This window comes from Mustela lutreola, chromosome 15 (genome assembly GCF_030435805.1).
Source record: "Mustela lutreola isolate mMusLut2 chromosome 15, mMusLut2.pri, whole genome shotgun sequence".
Lineage (NCBI taxonomy): Eukaryota > Metazoa > Chordata > Mammalia > Carnivora > Mustelidae > Mustela > Mustela lutreola.
The window spans coordinates 48,319,175-48,346,596 of NC_081304.1; the positions used below are offsets into that span (position 1 = coordinate 48,319,175).

At 45.3% G+C, this 27,422-nt stretch overlaps 1 protein-coding gene across 3 annotated transcripts in view; it reads right to left on the minus strand.

Moving 5' to 3' along the window:
* PRPSAP2 (phosphoribosyl pyrophosphate synthetase associated protein 2) overlaps positions 1-27,422 on the minus strand; it is a 49,120-nt gene that overhangs the window by 11,103 nt on the left and 10,595 nt on the right. For all 3 annotated transcript variants that reach the window (XM_059148240.1, XM_059148238.1, XM_059148239.1), the window contains 4 exons: positions 25,267-25,439; positions 22,783-22,898; positions 13,493-13,548; positions 5,613-5,761 (listed from right to left, as the gene is read on the minus strand). In XM_059148240.1, the coding sequence (XP_059004223.1) occupies positions 5,613-5,761; positions 13,493-13,548; positions 22,783-22,898; positions 25,267-25,439 (494 nt within the window). The remainder of the gene's footprint in view (positions 1-5,612; positions 5,762-13,492; positions 13,549-22,782; positions 22,899-25,266; positions 25,440-27,422) is intronic.

The following is a 27,422-nucleotide window of genomic DNA, read 5'->3' on the forward strand; positions in this document are numbered from 1 at the left end:
CCAAGCAGATGATCATCCACAAAATCAGAAAATATTGGGGCGCCTGGGTGGTTCAGTGGGTTAAGCCGCTGCCTTCGGCTCAGGTCATGATCTCAGGGTCCTGGGATCAACATCGGGCTCTCTGCTCAGCAGGGAGTCTGCTTCCTCCTCTCTCTCTGCCTGCCTCTCTGCCTGCTTGTGATCTCTCCTCTGTCAAATAAATAAATAAAATCTTTAAAAAAAAAAAAAAAGATCTCGGGTCCTGGGATCGAGCTCCACATCAGGCTCTCTGCTTGGCAGGGAGCCTGCTTCCCCCTTTCTCTCTGCCTGTCTCTCTGCCTACTTGTGATCTCTGTCTGTCAAATAGATAAATAAAATCTTTTTTTAAAAAAAATCAGCAAACAGTGTTGGTAAGGATGTGGAGAAATCAGAACCTTTAACCTTTGCTGGGAGGAATGTCAAATGGTAAAGCTGTGATAGAAAACAGATGGGTAGCTCCTCAAAAAGTTAACATAAAATTACCATATGATCCAGCAACTGTAATCCTAGGTATAGACTCTGGAAAAATGAAATCAGGTCGGGAAGAAATTTGCACGTGAACAAAAATGTAACAGCCTCACCGCCAAAGGTTGAAACAACTCCAGTGTCTATCAGCAGATGAAAGCACAACACACTGCGGCATATCCATACACAACGGAATATTACTCAGCCATCAAAAGAAATTAAGTCCCAATACATACAAAGACATGAATGAACAACAAAGACAGTCTGGATGATTCCATTTATATGAAATGTCCGGAACAGGCAAAGTCCTAAGAACAGAAAGCAGATTAGTGGGGGCAAGGGGCGTGGGGCATGATCATTCAGTGTGTAAGGGTGTTCCCTGGGGTCATGAAATGTTTGAAACTTAAAAGATACGGGGGTTGCACAGGACTGCAAATGTACTAAATGCCAGTGAACTGTATACTTTAAAACAACTATTATGTGACTTTCACTTCAATTTTTATTTTTTATTTATTTTTAAAGATTTTATTTATTTATTTGTCAGGCAGGGAGAGAGAGCAGAAGCAGGGGGAGCAGCGGGCAGAGGGAAAAGCAGACTCTCCACAGAGCAAGGAGCCCAATGATGCAGGAATCAAATCCCAGGACCCGGAGATCATGACCTGAGCCGAAGGCAGATGCTTAACCAACTGACTACCCAGACATCCCTCACTTACAGTTCTGGAAGAAAAGTCAGTGTCACCAAAGGAAAAAAGAAGGAGCACTCCAGATCAGAGCTTCTCAACCTGGGCACCAGTCACATTTAGGGTCAGATCATTCTTTGTGGTGGGAGCTGTCCTGTGTGTTACAGGATATTTACAGCATCCTTGGTCCCCTCAATCATGACCACCAAAAATGTCAGCAGACATCTCCAACCAAGTGTGCTCAATGGGACAAAATCCACGGCAACCCCCCCCCCCCAACCCCAGTTGAGAACCAATGCTGTGGACTGAAGGAGGCTAAAGACATAGGACAATTAAATGTCATGTGATCCTAGGTGGCTGGGGGGGGGGGAGAAAAGGGGGAGAGACAACAGAAATGTAAAACCAAACAAAGCAAGATAAATCCCCAAACTGAATTTTTTAGACTTTCCACACTTCCTTTCTCAGGCACCTGACCCCAGGACTGGAAAAAGAGTACAACAGTGTAGCCTTTAGGGAATCGGCCTGACAAAGAGCCGTATGAACAGTCTTACCTTTGAATTCATAAATCTCACGCATAAGCCCAGGTACAGAGCAAGAGTTTACCCACACACGTCCACTGAAATATTACACTGGGAAAGGACAGGTACAAACATCGGGGCACCTGGGTGGCTCAGCAGGCTAAGCATCTGACTCTTGCTTTGGCTGGGGTCATAATCTCAGGGTTGTAAGATCAAGCCCCGCATGGGGCTCCGCAATCAGCGTGGGGCCTGCTGGAGAGTCTCCCCCTCTCCCTCTGCTCCTCCTCACCACTCACTCTCTCTAAAATAAATAAAATCTTAGGGGGGGAAATAAAAAAAGGCACACACCTGCGTGTGAAAACACACACCTGCTAGACCCTGACTGGGCTTAGGTTTCAGCCACATCCACAGATGGGATTTTCGACAGCCGTTAAAACTGCTGTTCATGCAAGTTTTCAATCACCTGGGAGAAGGTGTGTTATGGAATCTGTGCCTGTCGGCACCACGGCTCTGTAACCCAAGGAAGGAAACCATGGGAAGAGCCCCAGCAGAAGGTAAAAATGCTGTGTATCTGGATTTAGTGTTGATGAGCGTTTTCTTCCTTTACGCACTCTAATGTTTTGAATAATTTATATAATGTGTTCCTATTCTGGAAAAGTACTGTTTTCTTTTTTAGTTGGCATTTTCTTCCTGTAAGAAACCAGAAAATACAACTAATTTTTTAAATATAATGCTGAATATTAAAGTCTTTTGATGTCATCACAATCTCAAAATATACGTGTGAAGCAGCAGAGGAATAATGCTTTCTACTGCCTCCATATGTCTATTTGCATACATCTACTTGCTACCAATTTAAAGAAGTCTAGAGGGCCAGGCCAGCGAATGTGCAAAAGAAGTTCAACAAATCCTGGTATATTCTCCCCCAAATCCTCTCACTGCTTGAGTCAAAATGTAAACATAGAAATGTTACAATCATGATGAAACAAGCTGAAACATAAAAGAAATGTCAGAAAGCCCTGGCCCCTTGTTTTTACATGGGAGACCCGTAGCTCCATCTCTCCAGCCCAGAAATGACTGGCTAAGACTGTACTTAAAACTAAAGCCCAGAAGTTAAAAGGAGCTCCTTCATCTTGCTGAAACGTTCTTGAACATAGCTGACGTTACTGCAAAGCTGAATGGGAATATGCTTCCCCTCTGCTCAGGGAATGGGCTCATCCCTGTAGAGCCCTGTAGGGCTGCCTGACACTGCCCCTCACTGAGCAGACGTGGCTCTGAAGGCAAGGCCAGCCATAGGCCTGGGTGCCCAGCAGCCTTGTAGTGAGGTGCATGTGCTAATGTGGGGTCTGATTAGCAAATCCCAAACCCTGGCTCCAGCCCCAGCTTTCTCTCCTCGTTTTTGGTTTTTTGGTTTTTGGTTTTGGATTTTTGGTTTTTTTAAAGATATTTACTTACTCATTTGAAACAGAGAGCACAAGCAGGGTGAGGGTCCGAGGGAGAAGCAGACTCCCCACTGATCCATCCCAGGACCCCTGGATCATGACCTGAGCTGAAGGCAGAAGCCTAATGACTGAGCCACCCAGGTGCCCCCCCCTCGCCTCTTTAAACTCCCAGCACAGTGGGAGAGCGCCAGCTCCCAAGATGAAATGGGAGAGCACAGGCCTTCCTGTCCAGTGAGCCCACTGCTAGACTCCCAGGGCAGTGATATATGCTAAGTCACAAATGGAAGCCATGGATGTCATGTTAAATTTTCTAGCAGCCACATTACAAAAGCACAAAGAAATAGGTGAAACTAATTTTAAGAATACATTTTATTTAATCCAATATGTCAATTAATCATTTCAACAGGGACTCAATAAAAAACTGATTAATAAAGATCTTTCACACTATGGTTTTCACACCCAGAGTGCGTGTCCTTCACATTCCCTGCACACCCGGTTCCCATTCACCCCGTTCCAGTAGACAGGGGGCCGCTGGGTTGGACAGGACAGCATAGCCCAGCCCAGCCCGAGGTCAAAGCCCTCCCATGGTGCATCTGTGTAACTCTATCAGCCTCCCAGATCCCTATCTCTTACCTCTCTTCCCTGCAAATCTAACACCCAGCGCAGGCTTGGACTTCAGAAGACACTGAAGATACCCACAGCGCCAGCTCCAGGGAATTCCGCAGCCTTTTGTAATGCAAGTTAAAGACCTGGCATTGAAAACCCTCCCATCCCCTCCAGCAGATTCCTGCCATCTTACCCCCATCTTTTTCCCCAAGGACCTTCCCGCAGTCAGGGCGATGTCCTTCCTGGTCACACCGGGGCTGGACACACGCCCCAGCCCTTGCCCCCAGAGGCTGCCCTCTTGCCTCTGTAGGCGGTCCTGGCTCCCTGATCTAACCGACCTCTGGATGCTGGCTCTCTCCACCTCAGCCCACCGAGATCCCCAGGCGCGGTCCCAACCTCAGCTTCCTCCTGGCAGCCCCAGTACAGTTTTCCTTCTCTCAAGTGTTCTCTATTTGCAAATGAGCCACCTCCTGGGCAAAACAAGAACCCAAAGGGCTGCAGAATATGCCACAGTGGCATGAAAATTATTCTCAGCTGAAGGCACAGGAGCTCCTGAAACCCCTTCCGGTTGAAAAGCAGAGCTCCCCAAAAAAACTCGAAAGAATTCAAATATCATAAATCCCCTCCCAGTCAAGCGGAGAAAGACAACTATCATATGATCTCCCTGATATGAGCAAGTGGAGATGCAACATAGGGGGTTAAGGGGGTAGGAGAAGAATCAATGAAACAAGATAGGCCTGGGAGGGAGACAAACCATAAGTGACTCTTAATCTCACAAAATAAACTGAGGGTTGCTGGGGGGAGGGGGGTTGGGAGAAGGGGGGTGGGGTTATGGACATTGGGGAGGGTATGTGCTATGGCGAGTGCTGTGAAGAGTGTAAACCTGGCGATTCACAGACCTGTACCCCTGGGGGAAAAAATATATTATATGTTTATAAGAAATTAAAAAAAAAATTAAAAAACAAAAATCCCCCCCCAAGAACAACCAGGGAAAACTAACTTACCGCCGAGACTAGAAGTCAGCACCACCCCCAGACAGACATGGTCACAAAACCATCCAACTCCCTTCTGTGCTAACGGCCCTCCATCTCTTCTAAAAGTCACCTGTTTGCCAGCTTCCCCTGGTAAGATCCCCCCAATCCTAAATCCTGTCTTTTCTTGCGTTCATCTATCTCTTGTGAGATTTGAGGCCCCTAAGTCTGAATCTAAAGAGGACAGAGGACAAGTTTTTCTTCCCCAACAGATGCAAAGGCAGAATTTTTTTTAATTGAAAAAATGTTAGTAAAGCACGAAGGAAGTGTCTTAAAACAGAAACAAATTCACACATAACTGCCCCACCGTGTCACCATCTTGCCACCTTTCGTACTCCCTCTGGGGCCTCACACAAGCACAGGGATACACTCTTGTATTCTGCCAATTCCCATATATTCCATTTTTTCTCTTGTATCCAGCCAGGCTTAACTATTTCAGTGGGTTGCATATTTACTTGTGCTGATACAAGATAACTTACGAGGGCCTACCCTCTGCGAAGCCATTTAGACGTTTCCCATATTCTGCATTCAAAGTAACACTATTGGTGGGTAATATGCATAATTTTTTGCTTGTGTTAAACTCTCCTCAAGGATCTATTGCTGAGTGAATGCATGAAATTCCCTGAAATGGCAGAACTAAGCCTCTTCCTCGTTCTTGTTATCATCACACAAATTGCTTCTAGAAGGCTCCACGATCCACAAGGCTTCAGAAATGCACTTGTAATGATGGGGTATTAATCCGTTTTTGCCAACTTAAAAAAACGAGAGAAGGGGCCATTCACAGTGGGAAGACAATACGTTCAGGCAGCCTTGAAAGCAAAGAGGAAAGTAACAAAGAGGGGCCAGCACACTTACTGGGGATCTCCAGGCTGGGGTGGATGGCAGCCACGCTCCTGACCATGGGCGGGGAGTGTCGTCCATCCACCAGATCGGACTCGGCATCCTGCGCTTCTCCGTGAATCACTGCGATGCCCAGTCGCAGGCGCTCCGCGAAAGACTGCGCCCTGCAGGAAAGCACGAGACATGGTTCAGAGAGCACGCAGCCTCCGTTTTCTGACGTTCACGGGCAGAACATACGAGAATAGGCATCCAGTGCAGTTTCCAAGAGGATTCGTGAAAACAGAAAATGATCTTCAAGTCCTGGGATCGGGGACAAAACGTGGGTACCCCCAGTGATGAGCATGTCCCTCTGGCTGCAGGCACGGCAGTGGCTGGGTAGTGGCCGGCCCCGTGGGCGCTCAGTGGGCCAGATGTACCTGCGCTGGCTGACTGAGCTAAGCCGAATCTTCCCCCATTCTAACTGCTAATCCACCTCACCACCCACTGAATAGTGAGAACCAGCCACAGGAGGCAAAGGGCATTAAATACTCCTCAAAGTCGGAAGCGTCAATTTTTAAGTTTTACTGAGCTATAAGTGAGACCCGATGAACTATATGTATTTAAACTGTACAGTCTCATCAGCTCTGATGTGCGCACACATCCATGCAAGCCATCAGCATGATGAAGACAATGAAAAGATCTACCGATGCCAGACACGTCCTTGTGCCCCTTAGTAACTCCTTCCAGCACCACGCCACCAATAATCTGCCCTCTGGCACAGACTCTGACCCCTTCTAGAACCTTGTAAGTGGAATCGGAGTCTGTCGTCGTTTCTTGTCTAACTTCGCTCACTAAGGATAACATTTTGGAGATTCAACCACATTATATGGCACAGCAACAGGCTATCCCTTCACACTGTAACAGTCCGTGGTTGGGGTCTACCAGACATTGTTCACTTATGCGATACATTTCTGAGTTATTCCCAGTTCTGAACTACGGCAAAACCACTTTGAACATTCACGTACAGATTTCTGCATGGATTCACGCTTTCCTCTCTCTTGGTTAAAGACCTAGGAGTAGTATGGCTGGATCATAGCGTAAGGCATATATTTAACTCTCCAAAAAAACACCAGACTATTCTGCAAAGTGGTTATACCATTTCACAACTCCCTGCACAGTGCACAAGGGTCCCAGGGCCTCCATGTTCTCACCGATACATGGTGTGGCCAATTTCAAATGCTTTCCATTCTGATGGTGCCTCGCTGTGCTTGCCATTGGGGTTTCCCTCATAGCAAACGGTGCTGAACAACTTTCATGTGCTTATTTGCCCTTCAAATGTATACTTTGATAAAAGGTCTGCTTCTCTTTTGCCAATTTTTTTAGTTAGATTGTTAGTTCTCTTACTAACTTTTGGGAATTCTTTGTATCTTCTGCATGTAAGTTGTTTTGTTTTATTTACATTTATTTATTTAAATTTTTAAGTAATGTCTCCACCCAACATGGGGCTTGAACTCATGACCTTGAGATCAAGAGTCGCATGCTCTTCCCACTTAGCCAGCCAGGTGCCCTGAATATAAATTCTTGATATCAGGTACATACTTTACACATACTTTCTCCCAATCTGTGCCTTCTTCTGTCATTCTCCTGTTATGTCTTCCGAAGAGTAGTTTTAATTTTGATGATGTTTAATAAATTTTTTCTCACGGGGCGCCTGCCTGGATGGCTCAGTGGGTTAAAGCCTCTGCCTTCAGCTCAGGTCATGATCTCAGGGTCTGGGATTGAGCCCCACATCGGGCTCTCTGCTTGGCGGGGAGCCTGCTTCCCTTCCTCTCTTTCTCTGCCTGCCTCTCTGCCTACTTGTGATCTCTGTCTGTCAAATAAATAAATAAATAAAAAGTCTTAAAAAAAAAAAAAATGGGTGCCTGGGTGACTCAAGTTGGTTAGGCGACTGCCTTTAGCTCATGTCATGATCCTGGAGGCCTAGGATCGAGTCCCACATCCGGCTCCCTGCTCAGCAGGGAGTCTGCTTCTCCCACTGACCTCTCTCCTCTCATTTTCTCTCTCTCTCTCCCTCTCAAATAAAATCTTTTCTAAAAAATTAAAATATAAAACATTTTTGTCCAGGGGCACCTGGGTGGCTCAGTGGTTAAGCCGCTGCCTTCGGCTCAGGTCATGATCCCAGGGTCCTGGGATCGAGCCCCGCGTCAGGCTCTCTGCTCCGCAGGGAGCCTGCTTCCCCCCCTCTCTCTGCCTGCCTCTCTGCCTACTTGTGATCTCTCTCTGTCAAATAAATAAATAAAATCTTAAAAAAAAAAACAAAACATTTTTGTCCAACCAAAGTCACAAAGATTTTTCTCCCACGTTTTCCTTTATAAGTTTTACGTTCCACATTTAGTTACAGGATTTTTAGTTGATTTTTGCATATGATGTGAAATATGACTCAAAATCATCATTTTGTACATGAATCATTCGAATACCATTCGTGAAAAGGAAAATATGACTCAAAATCATTATTTTGTCCATCCAATCATTCCAACACCATTTGTGAAAAGGACTACCCCTTTCTCCACTATACTGCTTTTGCAGCTTTGTTGGAAGCCAGCATTCTAGATATGCACAGGTCTGTTTCTGGACTTGATTCTGTTCCATTATTCTGTTTTTCTCTCTTTACCCCAACACTGCCCAGTCACGGTCGCTTTAGCATTAAGTAAGTTTTGACTTGAGTGTCAGCTCTCCCAGATCTAACTCCCAGAAAGTTATTCTTTCTCAAAGTCTAACCAGCACTGACACATGCCTGAGTGGACGGACGGGCAAGTCAGTCTCAATCCTACTTGGCCAACACCCAAATCCCTAATCACGGGTGTGGAAAATACCCTAAGAAGTGACCAGCGCTGCCACTGTCTTCCAGGAAACAACATGCAGCTAAATCATCGTGGATCACTTTCTTCAACCCCTCTCGTCTGTGAGAGATCATAAATGCCAGAGAAGAGCAGATGAGGTAGGTCGAGGTCTTCATACCAGCTGCTGTTAACAAATATAATAACACAGACTAAGGGTGCTTCGACATAGAAATGTATTACTCACAGTTCTGGAGGCTGGCAGCCCCAGATGAGGGCATGGCAGAGCCAGTGCCTGGCGAGGGCCTGCTTCCTGGTTTGCAGACGGCCCCCTGTCTCTCACGGTACCCTCATGCAGCAGAGAGCCATGACAAGCGTCTCACTCTCCCCACAAGACCACTAATCCCAGACATGAGGGCTCCACCTTCATGACCTAATCATCTCCCAAAGGCCTCACCTCCTAATCCCATCATAATGGGGGTTAGGATTTCAAGATGAATTTTGGGGGGACACACACACTCTGTCCACAACAGTAGCGAAAACACTGGACACTACACATAACCTCCCTGGGGGATCTTCTCAGGCCTCATCAAACCTGACACAAATGGCTAGATGCCAAATACTGGGGGCAACTGGGTGGCTCAGTCGAAGCCTCTGCCTTCGGCTTAGGTCATGATCTCGTGGTCCCAGGATCGACCCCCATGTCAGGTCCCTTGTTCAGTGGGGAGTCTGCTTCTCCCTCTTACTCTCCCTCTCTGCTCCCCGCCACCAAATAAAATCTTTTAAAAAAATGACAAACACTGTAGTACAGTTGACCCTTGAATAACATAGGTTTGAACTGCGTGGGTCCAGTTATAGGTGGGTTTTTTTACATATATAAATACGATACAATACTATAAGTGTATTTTCTCTTATGATTTTCTTAATAACATTTTTTTTCTCTGCCTTACTTGCAGTAAGAATACAGTATACAGTACAATCAACAAAATAGACATTAATCGACTGTTTATGCTCTCAGTATTACTGATTAAGTTCTGGGGCAGTGAAAAGTGATGTGTGGATTTTTGAAGCATGGGGAGGGTGGTGCCCTAAAACCCGTGTTGCTCAAGAGTCAACCGTGCTAATAAAAGCCAAATAAACGGAGCCAAAGGCTACCATAGTGATACAATCTCATCAACAAACAGAATTAGATGTAAAGTAAGTATTATGGAAGTTATGAGAAGCTTATCCATAGGGGCGAGACCAAAGAAAATTCATCATATTCTTTGGGTATTTAGTGGGAAAAATGTATCAAAATGCCCTATGGCTACTTCTGTTACTGAAGCTACTTCTGTTTCCACTGAGATGGGGCAGCCTCCCAAGTCAGAAAACTCTACCACACTGACTGCCCTTCTCCAGCCAACCGCCACAGAAATCAGCTACACCACTCCTGACACAGCAAAGGTTAAGCAGGGGGTCTACCCTTCCTCCCCTGCCAGGCTATAATGATGAGCCCCGAACCCTCCAATGGGGTGGTTTAAGAGAAGGCCAAGTAGAGAGCTGGGACTTTCATCCCTACCGAGCCGTAATGATCCCCCACCCACCATGGTCAGTGCAGACTGAACCCTGGACTTGCAACCCCACTCAGCAGTAGAAGGTGCCTTTCCCTCTCCCCTCTGAGGTGGTATCAGGGGAGGCCTCGTGGAGTCAGGACTCTCACCAGCCCCGTGGTGACAAGGCCACTCCCCACTTGGTGTCAGCAGAGAATTCACAAGGAGTAGTACTCCCACATCCACCTACTTGTGGGTGTTCTGATCTGATCCTCACTACAAAACTACAGTAATCAAAACTGTGGTATTGACATTCAGACAGCAGAACAGATCTGAATCTAGAAATAAACACAAACATCAATGGCCAACTGACTTGGGATGAGAATACCAAAGCCATTCAAAGGGGCTAAGCACAGTCTTTTCAAAAAATGGTGTTGGATGGCCAGATAATCACGTGGGAAACAAAGAAGCTGGGACCCAACACCTCCCTCCATATATAAAAATGAACTCAACATGGATCAACCATCTAAGCATAACAGCTAAAACTAAACCACTGGGAGAAAACGCAGGGGCAAAACTTAATAACCTTGGATTTAGCAATGGCCTCTTAAATATGATATCAGAAGCAAAAGCAGTAACATAGCTAACCCGGACTTCATAAAAATTAAAAACTTTTGTGTGTCGAAGGACACTGTTAAGACAGGTAAAAGAGGGAAACCTGGGTGGCTCAGATGGTTAAGCATTTGCCTTTGGGTGAGGTCATGATCCCAGGGTCCTACGATGGAGTCCCGCTGAGCAGGGAGCCTGCTTCTCCCTCTGCCTGCCGCTCCTCCTGCTTGTGCTCTCTCACGCTCTCTCTAACAAATAACTAAAATTAAACAACAACAACAACTACCACCACCACCATACAGGTAATGATCCCAGGGTTCTGGGATCAAGCCCCACATCGGGCTCTCTGCTCAGTGAGGAGCCTGCTTCCTCCTCTCTCTCTCTCTCTCTATCTGCCTCTCTGCCTACTTGAGGTCTCTGTCAAATAAAAAAAAAAAAAGAAAAAAAAAAGATAACCTACAGAATGGGGTAAAATATTTGCAAATCCTCTATCCAATAAGGGCCTAGTACCCAGAATACATAAAGAACTCCTACAACTCAACCACAAAAAGGCAAACAACCCAGTTAAAAAATGTGTGAAAGACTTGAACAGACATTTCTCCAAAGATATACCAATGGCTAATGAGCACACGAAAAGACGCTCAACATCCTTCATCGTTAGAGAAGCACAAATCAAAACCACAGTGAAGGACCACTGTACACCCACTAGGATGGCCATAATAACAACAATAATATTAATAAAAGCGAAAATACATGTTGGTAAGGATGTGGAGAGACTGGAACCCTTGTACATCCCTGAAGAGAATGTGAAATGGTACCCGGTTCAGCAGTCCCTCCAAAACGTAAGCATAGAATTACCATATACTGAGCACTTCCGACCCTTGGTACACATCCATGAGAAATGAAAACATACATCAACATAGCAACTTGTACATAAATGTTCACAACAGTATTCTTTGTAACAGTCAAAAGGTGGAGACAACCCAAATGTCCTTCAATACATGAACAGATAAACAGTATGGTCTATCCCAACTGTGGGGATTTTTCAGCTGTAAAATGGAATGACTGATTGATATACGCAACGGTGTGGATGAACCTGGAAAGCAGGAGGCTATGTGAAAGAAACCACACCCAAAAGGCCACATATAACATGGCTTCATTTATATGAAACGTCCAGGACAGGCAAATCCACAGAGACAGACAGCAGATTCATGGTTGGCAGGGGCTGGGGAGAGAGGGTCATGGGCAGTGTTTCTTAATGGGTATGGAGTGTTCCTCTGGAGTGATAAAACAGCTCTGAAACCTAAGAGAGGCCGTGCCTGCAGAACATTGTGAAGGCACTAACTGCCAACAGACTGCAGGCTTTAAAATGATTAATTATACCTTCTGTGATTTTCACCTTAACGGCAAGTGAAAACACGTATATCAGAGAAAAACAAATTACTACATTAAAACTGATCCAGCATGGGGCGCATGGGTGGTTCAGTGGGTTAAGCCTCTGCCTTCAGCTCAGGTCATGATCTCAGGGTTCTAGGATTGAGCCCTGCATGGGGCTCTCTGCTTAGCAGGGAACCTGCTTCCACCTCTCTCTCTGCCTGCCTCTGCCTACTTATGATCTCTGTCTGTCAAATAAATAAATAAAATATTAAAAAAAAAAAATTGATCCAACACAATGCCCAGAGAAGCATCTGGAAGTTTTAGATTCTAAAACAAGTCATGGATTACAACTTCATCAAATAGACGATACAAAACTCCACAGACTGAGCTTCTTGAAGGACGTATGGTATGGGCACAGCCTTGGCTGCACTGGACACAGCAACTTCATGGTTTTATCTCAAATGCTGGCCTAATTTATTTAATCTCCTAAATGTCCTTCGTCATTTATAACAGAAAACTACGTATTATAATATCTTTTAAATCACTGGCTTACTGTCTGCAAGCTCTCCCTCATTCTTCAATATTAACAGTCCGTGGGGCCCAGGATAGTTGTTTCTATGTTTGCTTATGCTCTCCAGTGGTGCACAGGGATCCAGCTAGCAAAGGCATTCAATCGTGGGACATGATTTTCAGAGCATTTTTAGGGGTGCCTGGGTGGCTCAGTCCATTAAGTATCTGACTCTTGATTTCAGCTCAGGTCATGATCGCAGGATCATGAGATCAAGTCCCGGGTCAGGCTTTGTGCTGGGCGTGAACCCTGCTTACAAGTCTCTTTCTCTCTCCCCCACGACAACCTCTCCCTGTCTAAAAAAAAAAAAAAAAAAAAAGAAGAAAAGGGGGAGTTTTTTTTAGGAAAAAGACTTTCTCCCTACATTTGCTTTTGCTCTCTCCCTTCCCAACAAAGTGGCTTCTCCAGAAAACTTGAGTAAATGAAATCCTATCAATCCCTAACCACTTTAAATATTCTTACTGATTCATTGGTCACTCCAGGTTACCTGTAACTCTCAGAAGTGCCCTATTTGTATGCCTCAGGGTGTTTTTGTTCTGTAAAATGTCACTTTTTAACAAATACCAGTAAGTGGCCTCTTGGCTGGCTATAATTCTGTTAATAAATTACTGAGTTCTTGTAATAAAAAGCAAAAAACAACTACACAGTATATTCACTGGTACTGTAAACACCATAGGTTTTAAACACCCTGGAGCTGAAGGTCCACCAGTGACTGCCAATCTGGAAATGAGAGAAGCACTTGGTCAGGCTTCCCGACACCTGGGTGTCTTTGAGCACAGATTAGGATTGAGGAAAAAAAAAAAAAAAAAAAAGGAGGAAAATTAATCATCATTTTAAAAATGGAGTCAGCAGATGATCTTTTAAACTATTAGCCCATAGAATAAAAACAAGAGATACCACTGGGAACCACTAAGGTAGAATCCAGAGCATCTGGGATCCAATCGGGGATGTGATTCTCCACACAGACCCGAGGGGTAGCCTTGAGCTCCCACCTACCTCTTGGCCGAGGCTGGAGATTTGGCCACAATCACCGCATTCCTGTAATCCGGGATCTGTGACAGACAAGAGGTCAGGGATTACTCCCATGTCTCCATGAGGCTATTCATACCAACATCCGTCAGTCAATAAAAAGGAACATTCCAGGGATGCCTGGGTGGCTCAGTTGGTTGGGCAGCTGCCTTTGGCTCGGGTCATGATCCCAGTGTCCTGGGATCGAGTCCTACATCGGGCTCCTTGCTCCGCAGGGAGCCTGCTTCTCCCTCTGACTCTGCCTTCCACTCTGTCTACCTGTGCTCGCTCTCGCTCGCTCACTCTGACAGATAAATAAATAAAATATTTAAAAAAAAAAAAAAAAAAAGGGAACATTCCAGGACTCAAAAATGTCATCTGGCCACTTGAAAGTTTTCCAAAAAGAGAAAAAAGTTCAAAGTAAATTTCCCCTTCAGAAAACGAAGAAACCCCTACCTAGGAAAAAGTATTATCAGGGTATGAGCCACAGAGACTGAAGACAAAAAGAGTAGGGCTCGTTGTCAATTAGCTCGTATCTGTATCAGCAAATGCTGATGATGAGGGTATAAAGACATTTTTATCAAGTCAACAGAAGGTGCTCTCGTGAACCCGTAGCATGGGATTTCCCAGTGCCAGGATGGTACCCATCCAATGTGAATCCAAGGTAACCGTCCAATTCCAAATCAGTGCCATCCATACAAAGGAGTACTGGGTCTCAGTCACGGCATACTAAAGAAACCAATTTGTTAAAGGATAATTGCAAAGGTGGGATTTTATGCAGGTATGAAGAACCCTTAAGAAAACAACTAAAATGTCAGTCTACTTTGGAGTCTTTTCCTGTTCAACATGTGAAGTGATCTGTGCTAGTAATGATCGTAACAGAAGATATACCCATTAGCAACTTCTAAGAGTTGACAAGACAGAACTCTTTTTAAAGCTGTTCCAGTCCGGTGTTCCTGACTTCATCCTGGCCATATTTTCCAATTATATTCTTAAAATTTGAACACGTCACTAAATTATAGGATTTCCTTCAAAATACCCTGGCCACTTTTTTTCTCACAATTAGGCTAGATCAATGATTTTCCACGTAACCATTAATAGCATTCAGCACCTCATACAATGCCTTGCACATGGGAAGTACTAAATAATACTTAGTGAATGAACAAAAAACTGATTCATTTAAGCAGTGGATACATCGAATGGACATATACATCTAATACAGGAGCCTCCAGCATAGCCACATGGATTGGACATCTTTATGGGAGAACCTAATACATCCAGGGCTATCAGGGAATAAAGTAGCAAAACCTAATACATCCAAGGCTATCAGGGAATAAAGTAGCAAAACATATTTTCATTTAGGCACTTTTCCTATTTTTGCTGGAAGTCTTTTTAAACTGTTTTACAGACTTGTCTCACCAAATATCACCAAACAGCACCAAACCCAGTCAAGAGAAGTAACAACGAAGGAACAGTTAATAAAGCAAATAAAAGGAGGCTTTAAAAGAAAGGACTCTTTGGGGTGCCTGGGTGGTGTTGCTGGGTGAGTGTTCGACTCTTGGTTTCAGCTCAGGTTGTGAGATCGAGTTCCGCATTGTCTCTGCACTGAGCACAGAGTCTGCTTGAGTTTCTCTCTCCTTCTCCCTCTGCCCCTCCCACCATGCTCTGTCTCTAAAAATAAATAAATAAATCTTAAAAAAAGAAAGAAAGAAAGAAAGAGGGGCGCTTGGGTGGCTCAGTGGGTTAAGCCTCTGCGTGCAGCTCAGGTCATGATCCCAGCGTCCTGGGATTGAGCCCCGCATCGGGCTCTCTGCTCAGCGGGGAGCTGGCTTCCCTCTCTCTCTCTCTGCCTGCCTCTCTGCCTACTTGTGCTCTCTCTCTCTGTCAAATAAATAAAATCTTTAAAAAAATAAAAATGTTCAACATCTAACAGCTCCCAAAGGAAAGATAAGAAAACAGAAGGGATGAGACACTCAAATTATAGGGGGGAAAAAAAAAACCGCCCAGAGAATGAAAGGGCCCCAGTGAGTAACTCCTGAGATGAATGAAAACAAGACCTAACCTAGACACATCATGCTGCAATTTCAAAACCACGGCAGAAAAATGAAACATGACTTTAGATGGGGGGAAATTCCTGCCTGCCCCCCCCCCCGAAAACACACACGAGATGCTCCATCATACTAGAAATTGAGAAAGGAAAAAATTCAAATACCATAGTACTGTTTCGGTCTTTCAATTTGCAAAATGAAGAGCACAGGGAAACAGACAGTATCCTGTATACTGTGAGCGAGAGTAGACACTCTTACAGCCCCTTCCGAGAACTACAATTCGCGCTTTTGTTAAAATACTAGATTTTCAGGGGTGCCTGGGTAGCTCAGTGGGTTAAGTCTCTGCCTTCAGCTCATGATCCCAGGGTCCTGGGATCGAGCCCCACATCGGGGGGGGGGGGGGTCTCTGCTCAGCGGGGAGCCTGCTTCCCTCTCTCTCTGCCTGCCTCTCTGCCTACTTGTGATCTCCGTTAAATAAATAAATAAATAAATAATTTTAAAAAAAATACTCGATTTTCAGAAAATTGCCATTTTGCAAAATCTTTTAAAGTATTTTAATACTTTTTAAACACATACTTTTCAATCAAGCAATTCCACCTCCTAATATTTTTTCAGAAAAACACTCGCATAAGTAATCAGAGAGGTAAGTACAAGAATTTTCAATGCATTTCTGCTTAAGATAATTTCTTTTAAGTAATCTCTACACCTAACATAGGGTTCGAACTCACAACCCGAGATCAAGAGTTACATGCTCTACCCAATGAGCCAGGCAGGTGCTCCTTATGATAAATTTTTAAAATACAGTATTTCACGTAAAAGAGCGAAAAATTATGGGGCGCCTATGTGGCTCAGGTGGTTATGGTCACGATCCTGGGGTCCTGGGATCGAGCCCCGTGTCGGGCTCCCTGCTCAGTGGGGAGCCTGCTTCTCCTTCTGGCTCTCCCCACACTTGTGTTCTCTCTCAAATAAACAAATTTTTAAAAGAGAGTGAAAGATTAAAACAACCTAATATCCAGTCAAGAGGAAAATGGTTCAGGGGCTCCTAGGTGGCTCAGTGGGTTAAGCCTCTGCCTTCGGCTCAGGTCATGATCTCAGGGTCCTGGGATCAAGCCCCGCTTAGGGCTCTCTGCTCAGCAGGGAGCCTGCTTCCCCCTCTCTTTCTGGCTACCTCTCTGCCTACTTGTGATCTCTCTCTGTCAAATAAATAAATAAAATCTTCAAAAAAAAAAATGAGGAAAATGGTTGAAAAAATTGTAGCTCATTTAAACACACAGCTATATAAACTTAAATTAATTAAACTTAAAGAAGATGATTTGGCTCTCCATTCACACTAGCCACAGGTGACGAGTGGCTACCATACTGGACAGCTGCTAGAACATTTTCATGATCACAGAAAGTTCTACTGGACATCACTGATCTAAACGGAGGACCAGTATGCAGCAATTAGAAACAAAGCAAGAAACCTACATATCTTTGCATGGAAAGACCTCCACATACCAGCACAGCAAAGAAAAGAAGCTGCAGAAAAGCAAACACTACAGCAACTGTCTTTTCAAAAAAAAAAAAACAACACCCACAAATCAGGAGCATCTGGCTGTCTCAGTGGGTAGAGCACTCGACTCCTGATCTCCGGGTCGTAACTTCGAGCCCCAGACTGGGGACAGAGCTTACTTTAAAAAAAAAAAAAAAAACCACAAAAAACCATCATCAACATCTATAACCATATAGACAAGGAGGCAAATACAAAGAGAAAGGTCTGAGAAGACACACGACACAAAGCAAGCTGGAAACAAGGGTTACCCCTGCAGAGGGGCCCAGGACCAGGCTGGGGGTTCAGGGAAGCCAGGGCTTTACCACTATTGTCAGAATTATTACAGACACACATGTGTGTCCCTATACTGCCACTGTCAATGGGAAGTTTCATTTTTCACTTGTTTAAAGATGACTCTTACCGTCGCAGAGGGGAAAACACACCACATATCGTGGAAGCCCAGCTTCCTAACTCTAGTAATCATCCCCTGCAGGGCCACCATGGAACCAAAAAGTATCAAACTGCTTTACACACCATGTTCCCTTGCTGTACACCCCTACTCTTGTCCCTGCTTTCTCAGTCCCCGCCGTCTCTCGTTTCCATGCGGCCAGTGGCGTGATACAAAGACACTTAGAAGAATGCAGAGGGGAAAAAAAAAAAAAGCAACTCAAGAATCAGAAACAAGATAACTCAGGACGCCTGGGTGGCTCAGTCGGTTGAGCCGCTGCCTTCAGCTCGGATCACGATACCAGGGTCCTGGGATCGAGTCCCACGTCGGGCTCCTTGCTCAGCAGGGAGCCTGCTTCTCTCTCTACCTCTGCCTGCCATTCTGCCTCCTTGTATGCTCCCTTTCTCTCTCTGACAAATAAACAAAATCTTTAAAAAAAAAAAAAGAGAAACAAACAAGATAACTCTAGGAGCTCCTATTTTAAAAAATGAATGGCATGGGATCTCTACATACACCATAGAAATATAATTGTAGCCCCCTCTTCATCATTTCCTTTATTATTTTTTAAAGATTTTATTTATTTATTTGACAGAAAGAGCATAAGTAGGCAGAGCGGCAGACAGAGGGAGAGGGAGAAGGCTCTCCACTGAGCAGAGAGCCCAATGTGGGGCTCGATCCCAAGACCCCGGGATCATGACCTGACCTGAAGGCAACCGCCCAACCGACTGAGCCACCCAGGCGCCCCTCATCATTTCCTTCAAAAATCCTGGTGCAGGGGCGCCTGGGTGGCTCAGTGGGTTCAACATCTGCTTTCAGCTCAGTTCGTGATCTCCAGGTCCTGGGACTGAGCCCCTCTACACCTTCCCCATCCTGTCCCTGCCCCCTGACTTATGTGCTCTCTCTCTTCCTCTCAAATAAATAAATAAATCTTTAAAAAAAAAAATCCTGGTGCAGACCAGCGATTTCTAGGATTGTCACTGTGATACGTAGTCATTTTTTAAAAACACTGCCCTGTACTTAATCAATGCCCAGACACGCACACTACCGTGCAACTGAGGTCAGGAGAAACTGCCAACCTCCCAGGAGAGAGCAGCAAAGCCACCAGGCCGTGAGCATCCAATTATCTAGACTTTCCTTCCAGCTGTGCCAGAAAGCACAGAAATGCCACAGACAACTCAAGAGAAACAGAGTGTGAGCTGTCAAATCGGAAGATGTGAGCGTCACTCTTGCAGAACAAGATCACTAAGTGACACGAAGGCGCTGTGTCATACTATAACCCGTAGTGTCTTCTCTCCTGACGATGTGAATAACGCCAACCTCCACTGGCAGCATCTTCCATTCAGGACAGTAGGCCCTACTAAAGCAAGTACATGGCAGAAGGCAAAGCAAATGAAAGTCCTTTAGAACAGTGAGCTCCCATATAATAGTTCAGTTCTGATAGCCTGTTCTAATTTATAATTATGAATAAAGGACAAAGAATCTTAAAACTACAACATCTGCCGTTATCACTGCCAACTTGCCATCAAAAACAAAGAACCATTTTCCTTGCTTGCTGAACCACAATTGAGGTATGAGGGAGATTTCGACCCTGAGAGTTCAATCCTTTCCAACAGGGAAGCCTCAAATGGGACTTTTCGAGTGGAAGGCAGCCTTGCACAGAGGTAGAAGCCTACAGAAAGGGGCCACGGCTGGGGCTGCTGGAGCCCAGTCTCTGGACCAGCGCCAGGGGAGCCATAGCCCAGACTCAGCCAGCCAACAGGTGCCTCCCATTTGTCAACACACAAGGCACCTGGTACCGTGACCGGACGCGTCCTAGAAACTCACAAGATGCAATCATTAGTCTATAAAAGTCTACGCCAACTGCTCCATTTTCCAAAACTGGATAGTTCTCTGGACCATGCTCTCCCACATACCCAAGTCTCATCCTCTGGTGCTTCTTTCTGGCCAGATCCCATTTTCCTGCCCCAACAACACACTTACTGTTGTTCTCCGATCCTTTCTCTATTGGGAATCCTACTCAGTTAAATTCCACTCTATATTGTTTTCCGAACTTTTTATAGCTTGTATGTTTCTCATGTATAACTTTAAAAAGAGAAAAAACAGACTACGGCTCTTTCAAAAATACTTCAATTCTTTTTTACCACTCAGGGCCAAGGTTAACTATTGGAGGACAGATATGCAGAACCATGGAATGGAACTGACGGACCAGAAATAAATACAAACATCTATGGCCATTTTTTTTTTTTAAACAAGGCCATTCAATGTTGAAATAGTCTTTTCAACAAGAACCACTAGATATCTAGAACCACTAGGTATTACAGGCTAAAGAACGAAGAAGACCCCTGCCTCACACCATATACAAAAATTAACTCCCGATGGGTCAACCTAAATATGAGCAAAAACTGTAAGACTCTCAGAAGAAAACACAGAGGTCAATCTTAACGACTTTGGATTTGATGGTGTTTTCTTAGAGCAAAAGCATGAGTAACAAAAGGAAAAAAAAAAAAAAAAACAGGTAAGCTGGACTTCCTCGAAGTTAAAACCTTTAGGGCATCAAAGGACAGTATCTATCAAGAAAGTAAAAAGACCAACTACAGAACGGTGGGAAATATTTGTAAATCATGTATCTGGTAAGACTAGTGTCCGGTATATATAAAGAACTCCTACAACTCAATAAAAAAGACAAACAGACCAATGAAAAAATGGGCAAAGGATCTGAACATCTACCTGCGGCTCTTGATCTCACAGTCGTTGAGTTCGAGCCCCACGATGGGTATAGAGATTACTTAAATAAAAAATTTTTTAAAAACACACAAAGAAGACATACAAATGGTCGATAAATACATGAAAAGATGCTCAACATCATTAGTCTTTAGGGGAATACAAAGCAAAACCACAAGGGGATACCACTTGAAAACCACCAGAATGGCTATAATAAAAAAATAAATGTCAGTAAGGATATGAAGAAGTTGAAAATCTTATACACTCCTGATTGGAATGTAAATGCTACAGCCACCCTGAAAAACAGTTTGGCAGTTTCTTAAAATATTAAATGCAGAATTACCATGTAATCAAGTAATTCTAATCATAGTATATGTCTAAGAAATGAAAGATACATCCACAATAAGAGCATAAGTCCATTTAGAAACCTGTATATGAATGTGCAAAGTGCACTGTTCATAACACGACCCAAATGTTCATCAGTACATGAGTGGATAAGCAGTGGTACATACATATACTGGAATATTATTCAGCTGTCAAAAAGAATGTGGTCCTGACTCCTGTCACCATGTTGATAAGCCTCAAAGGCATTAAGCTAAGTAAATGAAACCGAACACAAAGGCTGAATATTGCATGATCCCCTGTATGGGAAATGTCCAACACAGGCAAATCCAGAGCCAGAAAGCACATGAGTGGCTGCCAGGGAAATGGAGGGGAGGCAGGAATGGGGAGTGATTACTTAACAAGTACAGGGTGTTCTCCTGGAGTGACAAAGCGTTGGAACTAGACGGGAGGAGCTGTACAACACTGCACGTATTAAATATCACTGAACTGTTTGTCTTAAACTGTTTAACTGTATGTTACATGGGTTTTACCCCCACAGGAAAAAAAAATTGACTATGTCTGCTCATCAAGACTCCCTAAGGCAAACTACAGGCTGCAAACGGAGAGATCCATGAGACCAATACTAACAAATGGCTAGAATCCAGACTAAAAACCAGGATGCCTGCAGCTCAGAAAAGAAGCACACACACAAAACCAGTGAGGAACAAACAGAAGTGCATTCGGGGCCTTTTCCCAGAACAGGAAATATGCGGAGATGCTCAACTTCTTACATCATCCGAGATCCATCCAACGCAGTGACACCAAGACACCACGCCAGAGCCAATCAGCTGGCAAAAATCGTCAATTCTGGTAATGAAAGTGTTGACACAGGATGGACCCACAGACCATCTTGTTTCACGGCTGCCGGGAAGGTAAGCGGCATAACTGCTTCAGGGAAAATCCATCACTCCCAGCCATGCCTCCCAGCTATGCTCCACTGGGGCTACGACGGTGACACACGTCTGCTGACATCCCACGGGAGACACGGACAAGAGCGCCTGCAGAAGCACGATCACAACAGCAAAAACCTCACAAATACCGGGATAAAGCTGCAAGGTGAGTATTTCTCAGCAGTCAGAACTGGGACACACAACACGGCTTACTAAGGGCACCTCAGGTGAAAAACTCCCCCCAAATTACACATTTTGAGTCGTTGTTTATAAAGGGTTTTTTTTTTTTTTTTTAAAGATTTTGTGTTTATTTATTTATTTGACAGAGAGAGATAACAAGTAGGCAGAGAGGCAGGCAGAGAAAGAGAGAAGGAAACAGGCTCCCTGATGAGCAGAGAGCCCGATGCGAGACTCGATCCCAGGACGTTAAGATCATGACCTGAGCCGAAGGCAGCGGCTTAACCCACTGAGCCACGTAGGTGCCCCCATTTTTTATAAAGTTGAAAAATATATATTGTGTGTGTTTTTGTCTTTGAATGGTAGCTCTACATGGATATACATGTAAGATAAGACCATATACAAAGGAAATTGAGAGGACGACGAAACGAGATTCAAGACAGTGGCTCCCTTGGGTGGGAGGTGGCAGGGGGGATACGACGGAAAAGGACCACACAAGTGGACAGTGGTTATGACGCATCTAGTGTTCTTGCTGGGCAGGGGGGTCACAGATGCTGACCACTACAGACAGACAGACAGACAGAGAGACATAGCAATGGATAAGCAAACAAGGGCCAGATCCATGCATGGACCAAGGATGAGGGCTACATGTCATGACCACAACTAGTCCAATTCTAGGTACCTGAAGCCCCAAGGAAAACGCAGCAATTTTAAGAGCTTAGCAAAAGAAATAAATTGCAGATTGAGAATTTTAAAATACACTGAATTACACTTAGTGAAGTAAATAGTACCTTATTATTATTTTTTTAAGATTTTGTTTCTTTGAGAGAGGGAGAGAGAGAGGGAGAAGCAGACTCCCTGCTGAGCAGGGAGCCCAACACAGAGCTTGATCCCAGGACCCTGAGATCATGACCTGAGCTGAAGGCAGGTGACCAACTGAGCCACCCAGGCCCCCAGGAAATAGTACTTTAAGCAGAATACACCAAGTTTTACTCCTTTGCAGACAGCCCAAGGAAATGGAACTGTATCTTTGCGATCTTAAACAGGATGTTAAAATGCAGAAGTCTCAGCTAGCTCACCTCTTCTTGAATATACTGCAGTAAGAAGGGAGAAGCTCTTAAATTATCAACGGGAATATTGAAGAAGCCCTGAATTTCCTTCTGGTGTAAATCCATAGTAATGAGATGAGTGAGACCTTTGGAAACAAAGCAGACACAAACACATGAACAGCTCAATAACCAGCCGCAGTGTATAGTATAAACTAAACAAATATGATACAATATATAACAGCTACTAAAAAATTGCTCTGGCATCAAGAAGACTCAGTCTCTTTATTTCTCTGATTTCTGAGTTCGAGGAGACTGTGAGAGAACAGAAAATATGTATAGTGGTCTCTGCCCCCTGGTTCCTGACACAGGGCTCCTGGAACCCATGTAAATTCCTAAGGGATAAGAGTGCTCAAAAGTTTCCATTAGGATCTTTTGTTCTGATGAGGTGACTCCTGGTGGCCTCTTGGATGCAGAGGCCAAGGAAGACCAAGCTGTGATTAGAAGCTTGGAATTCTCAGCCCCCACCTCCCATTCTCCAGAGGTGGGGGCAGAGTGGCTAGGAATGGAGTCAATAATTGAGAAAGCAGAGGCTTCGGGGAGCAGCCAGGTGGGAGAGGAACAGGTGGGGATGCTGGGAGACTGGTGCCTGTTGAGAGATAATGGGCCCCACATCCTGTTACCCTCTTATCTCTTCCATCTGGACGTCTGTACTCTTTATCACATGCTTTTATGATAAAGAGGCCAACAGTAAGTGAATGGTTCTCCTGAGTTCTGTGAGCTGCTCTGGCAAATGAATCAAATGTGAGGAGTGGGCCCTGGGGACCTCTGATTTGCAGCACATTAGTCAGAGACACAGGCAACAACTTGGCCTTGCAGTTGGCATGGGGGAAGGGGAGGTCAGTCTTGTGGGACTGAGCCCCTAATCTCTGGGATCTGACACCATCTCTAGGACTGAGCCCTTAATTTGTGGAATCTGACGCTCTCTCTGGAATTTAAACTATAAAAAACCTAGCTGGTATTCTCATGGAGTATTGCTAAGTGTAGGGCAAAACCTCTCCACACTTGGTGACCGAAGTGTCAGAAGTAACATCTTCTGTGTGTGAGTAGAAGAGACACATGGGATGTGAATGGGCTTTTTCCTACTCAGAAGGGAAGGACTGGTGGTTTTCTTTGTTCACACCAATTTAGAGTCTTAAAATAGCAAAGATAACAGTAATGAAAAAATGTCTCTGATAATCTATTAGAGCAAATTACACCTCCTTGAGATTTCCTTAGTAGGCACAGCAAAGCCATATTAAGACAAATACTGATCTTAAGATATGAAAACAAACCGCAGAGGCCCGTCTCTGGAGAAAAGGAAGACCCTTCACCCCCACCGGCTCTTTAAAGGATATGATCACCAGATCATAAAGGATATGTTCACCAGAAAAGTTAAGGAAAATCTAATTGAAAAAGTTTCAGAAAAGCAAAACTTGCCCAAAAGAGCAGGGAAGTCAACCTGGTGGCCCAGCCAGGATCAAGGCCTGAAGAGCAGAGCAGAATCTTTCTGGAAGGTTCGGTGAGCTAGCCTGCTCCCTTCAGCCAGCTTTTAAAACTCTGAAGACTGACTTTTTCAACAGCTTATACTGTTGAGGTGGCTGGGGCTTGGGTTCCATCAAATTTGGGTATATGGGTTTTCTTCCTTTTTTTTTTTTTCCCCTCTTTGGAATGCTACAGTAGAACTTTTATTCCGCAGTGTTCAAATGCAATGCTATGGGGGCTGTCTTGTCCCTTCCTCTCTGTGCCAGTGCTCTGGGTTATGTGGCCTCTAGACACACACACACAAGGTAACAAGTTCAAAGCTTATTTAGAAACAAGGGGGAGACACTCAGGATGTGACCTGAAAATGCGTAACACACATACAGTTTGCAATATAAGCCAATCCGTCCTGGGAAGAGACTGAAAGTTGTTGCCGTGTTACAGTGGTTCCAAAAGTTAGAGTTTGGTTCCCAAAACACCCTTTTCCCCTTCAAAAATGACTTCCATGCAATTTTAACTCATCATTTCAATGTAATCTTTTAAACAAAGAACTTAGGGAAAAATAAGTCATTCTCCTCAACTTTGTGTTTCAGGGGATTGGGAACAGGAGAGAATTCTCTGCACTGCTTTCTCCTTCTAAATTAACTGTCTTTAAAACGGTCATTTTTCTGTTGAGCATTCTAATTTAGTAAAGACAAGGGGTTATAATATCTAAGGTAAAACTCAACCGCCCAGGGACGCCTGGGTGGCTCAGTTGGTTAAGCAGCTGCCTTCGGCTCAGGTCATGATCCCAGCGTCCTGGGATTGAGTCCCACATCAGGCTCCTTGCTCGGCGGGGAGCCTGCTTCTCCCTCTGCCCCTGCTGCCACTCAGCCTAGCTGTGCTCGCTCTCTCTCTCTCTCGCTCTCTGGCAAATAAATAAATAAAATCTTAAAAAAAAAAAAAAAAATCAACCGCCCAGGCCCCCAGTAAATGTCATGCATCTGCTGTTCTCACCAGCTTTGCACATCATCGAAGCCAGCAATTTAGAAACGATGGAGCCTCTTTTTCTCATCTTGCACTGTTTGCTGTAGGGGAAGTAGGGAATCACGCCGATAATGCTTTTGGCACAAGAGGTCTTACAGGCGTACACCATGATCAGGAGCTCCATGATGGTGGTGTTCACGTCCCTGCATTCCAAGAGAGAAAACCCCAGTGAGGAACGTAAGACATGGGATTAGTATCTCCCTGTTCCCACAAAGTGGCAGCAACGTGCTACTCATGCCTCTGCCGGGACCCAAGGCTCAAGACACAGAAAACGGACCAACAAGTTCCTATAATCCCTCACATCGATGACCCTACTTCCTTTTTCCCTGAAAGAAGAACCCAGTCAGAAGGGAGAGAGACGTTCCACGGGCTCCCACCACCATGTGCAGCCGCACCCTAAAAGTCAGCCTGCCCTCCGCCATCACAGACAAACTTTCCACACAGAAGTTACTCTGCAGTTAGCCCTCCTGATGACGCCCTAACCACCCCCTGCCCCCCTGTTCCCCCCCCAGCCTACTGGAAAATGGGGCTCCAGCCATTCTCCCCGCTTGCATCCTCCCTCAGCTCAGAACACTCCCCTGGCTTGTATCCATCGGCCTAGAAACACTATTGTTCCCTTAGAAATGACTGGAGGCCACTTTTCCCACGGCCCTATTCTTTGCTCCCCTGTGTATACATCTCAGGACCATTGTCTACACTCACTGTCTCGCTCTCACCCAAACTCGGGCCAATCCAGATCATCCATGACCTCCATGTGCCCAGATCCAGAGACAATTCTCCTCCTCCTCTCACCTGAGCTGTGGGCAGCAGCTCTCATGGCTGTTCACTCTGCTTGAACCACTTGGCTTCTAGAACTTCCTCACTGCTCTCTTGTTCTGCCCTACCTGGCTTTGTTCGCTGGTTCCCCTCCTCCCCACCTTCCTGCCCAACAATCATTCGTGTGCGCCCCCTTGGGCCTCCCCTCTTCCCTGGGCTTCTCGTCTAGTTTCACAGTTTTCCAGAAGCTGGAGACGCCTGCTCATAGCCCCAGGCCAGGCTTCTCTTCTCAACCCCAGTCCAGCAAATCCAACTGCTATGTGACAACAGAGCCACTCTAGTGTCTTTAAAAACACCTCAACACTTAACACCCCCAAATGAACTGCTCTTTGCCCTCCAAAGCCTGCTTTATCACAAAACCTTTTCCATGGTGGTTGATGGCGACACTACTCCTCCAGCTTACTCAGGATGAAAACAAGACACCCCTTACTGTTTTCCCCTCCCGAAGGTTAGAGCATCTCACCGCCACACAGCTGCAGGGCTGTGCTGGGGCGGGCCACGCTCCCTGTCAAGCAAGTGACCAGGACGGCCTGCCACCAGGGGCCTCCCTGCTCCCCAGCAGTCCCTCTGTGGCCCATTCTCCACAAGGCGTCCCGGTCATCTTCAAGGGCAAGTCACATCAGGCATTCTATGCTCAAGACCCAGAAATGCTTTCCCATATAGCCCAGGGCCCCACCGTGGCTCCCAAGGCCCCTTCCTCATCTGCCTACCATCCCACTCTCCACTCTCCCCTCGTACATCCTCTGCCAACACCTCAGTCCGGCCACACTCGACGCCTTGTCAGTCCTCCCTCCTGCCCGAGGTCCTGTACTGTAGGTGCTCTCTGGGACTGGAAAGCTCTCCTCCCCCTGTCCCTACTGGCCACCTGGCTCAGGTCCCTACAGGCTTCCAGTTTGGGGCAAATGTCACCTGCTCACGGAGACCTGCCCCGCCTGCCCTCCCTCCACTCCCCACCAGCACTCCCAATCCCCTGTCGTGCCACTGAGGTGTTTTGTTTTGTTTTCTTGGAGGGCTGTTTTTTTTTCTCATGCCACCCATCATATTCTCACCACTAGACAATCTACTTATTGGGTTAGCTGCGTGTCTCAGATAAAAGACTCAATGAGAACAAGGGTCTTTATCTGTTTTAATCATTCGTACGTCTGGCACACCTGGAACTGTGTCTGGCACACAGCAGACATTCAATCAGTATTTGTTAAAGAATGAATGAGTGAAGGGAGACACTGAACACGTGGGTGAGTGGATTCTCTGTTAATATCTGCCCCGATGTCTGAAAGCGTTCAGGACAGCACTGTGTGTGAGAGGGGAGA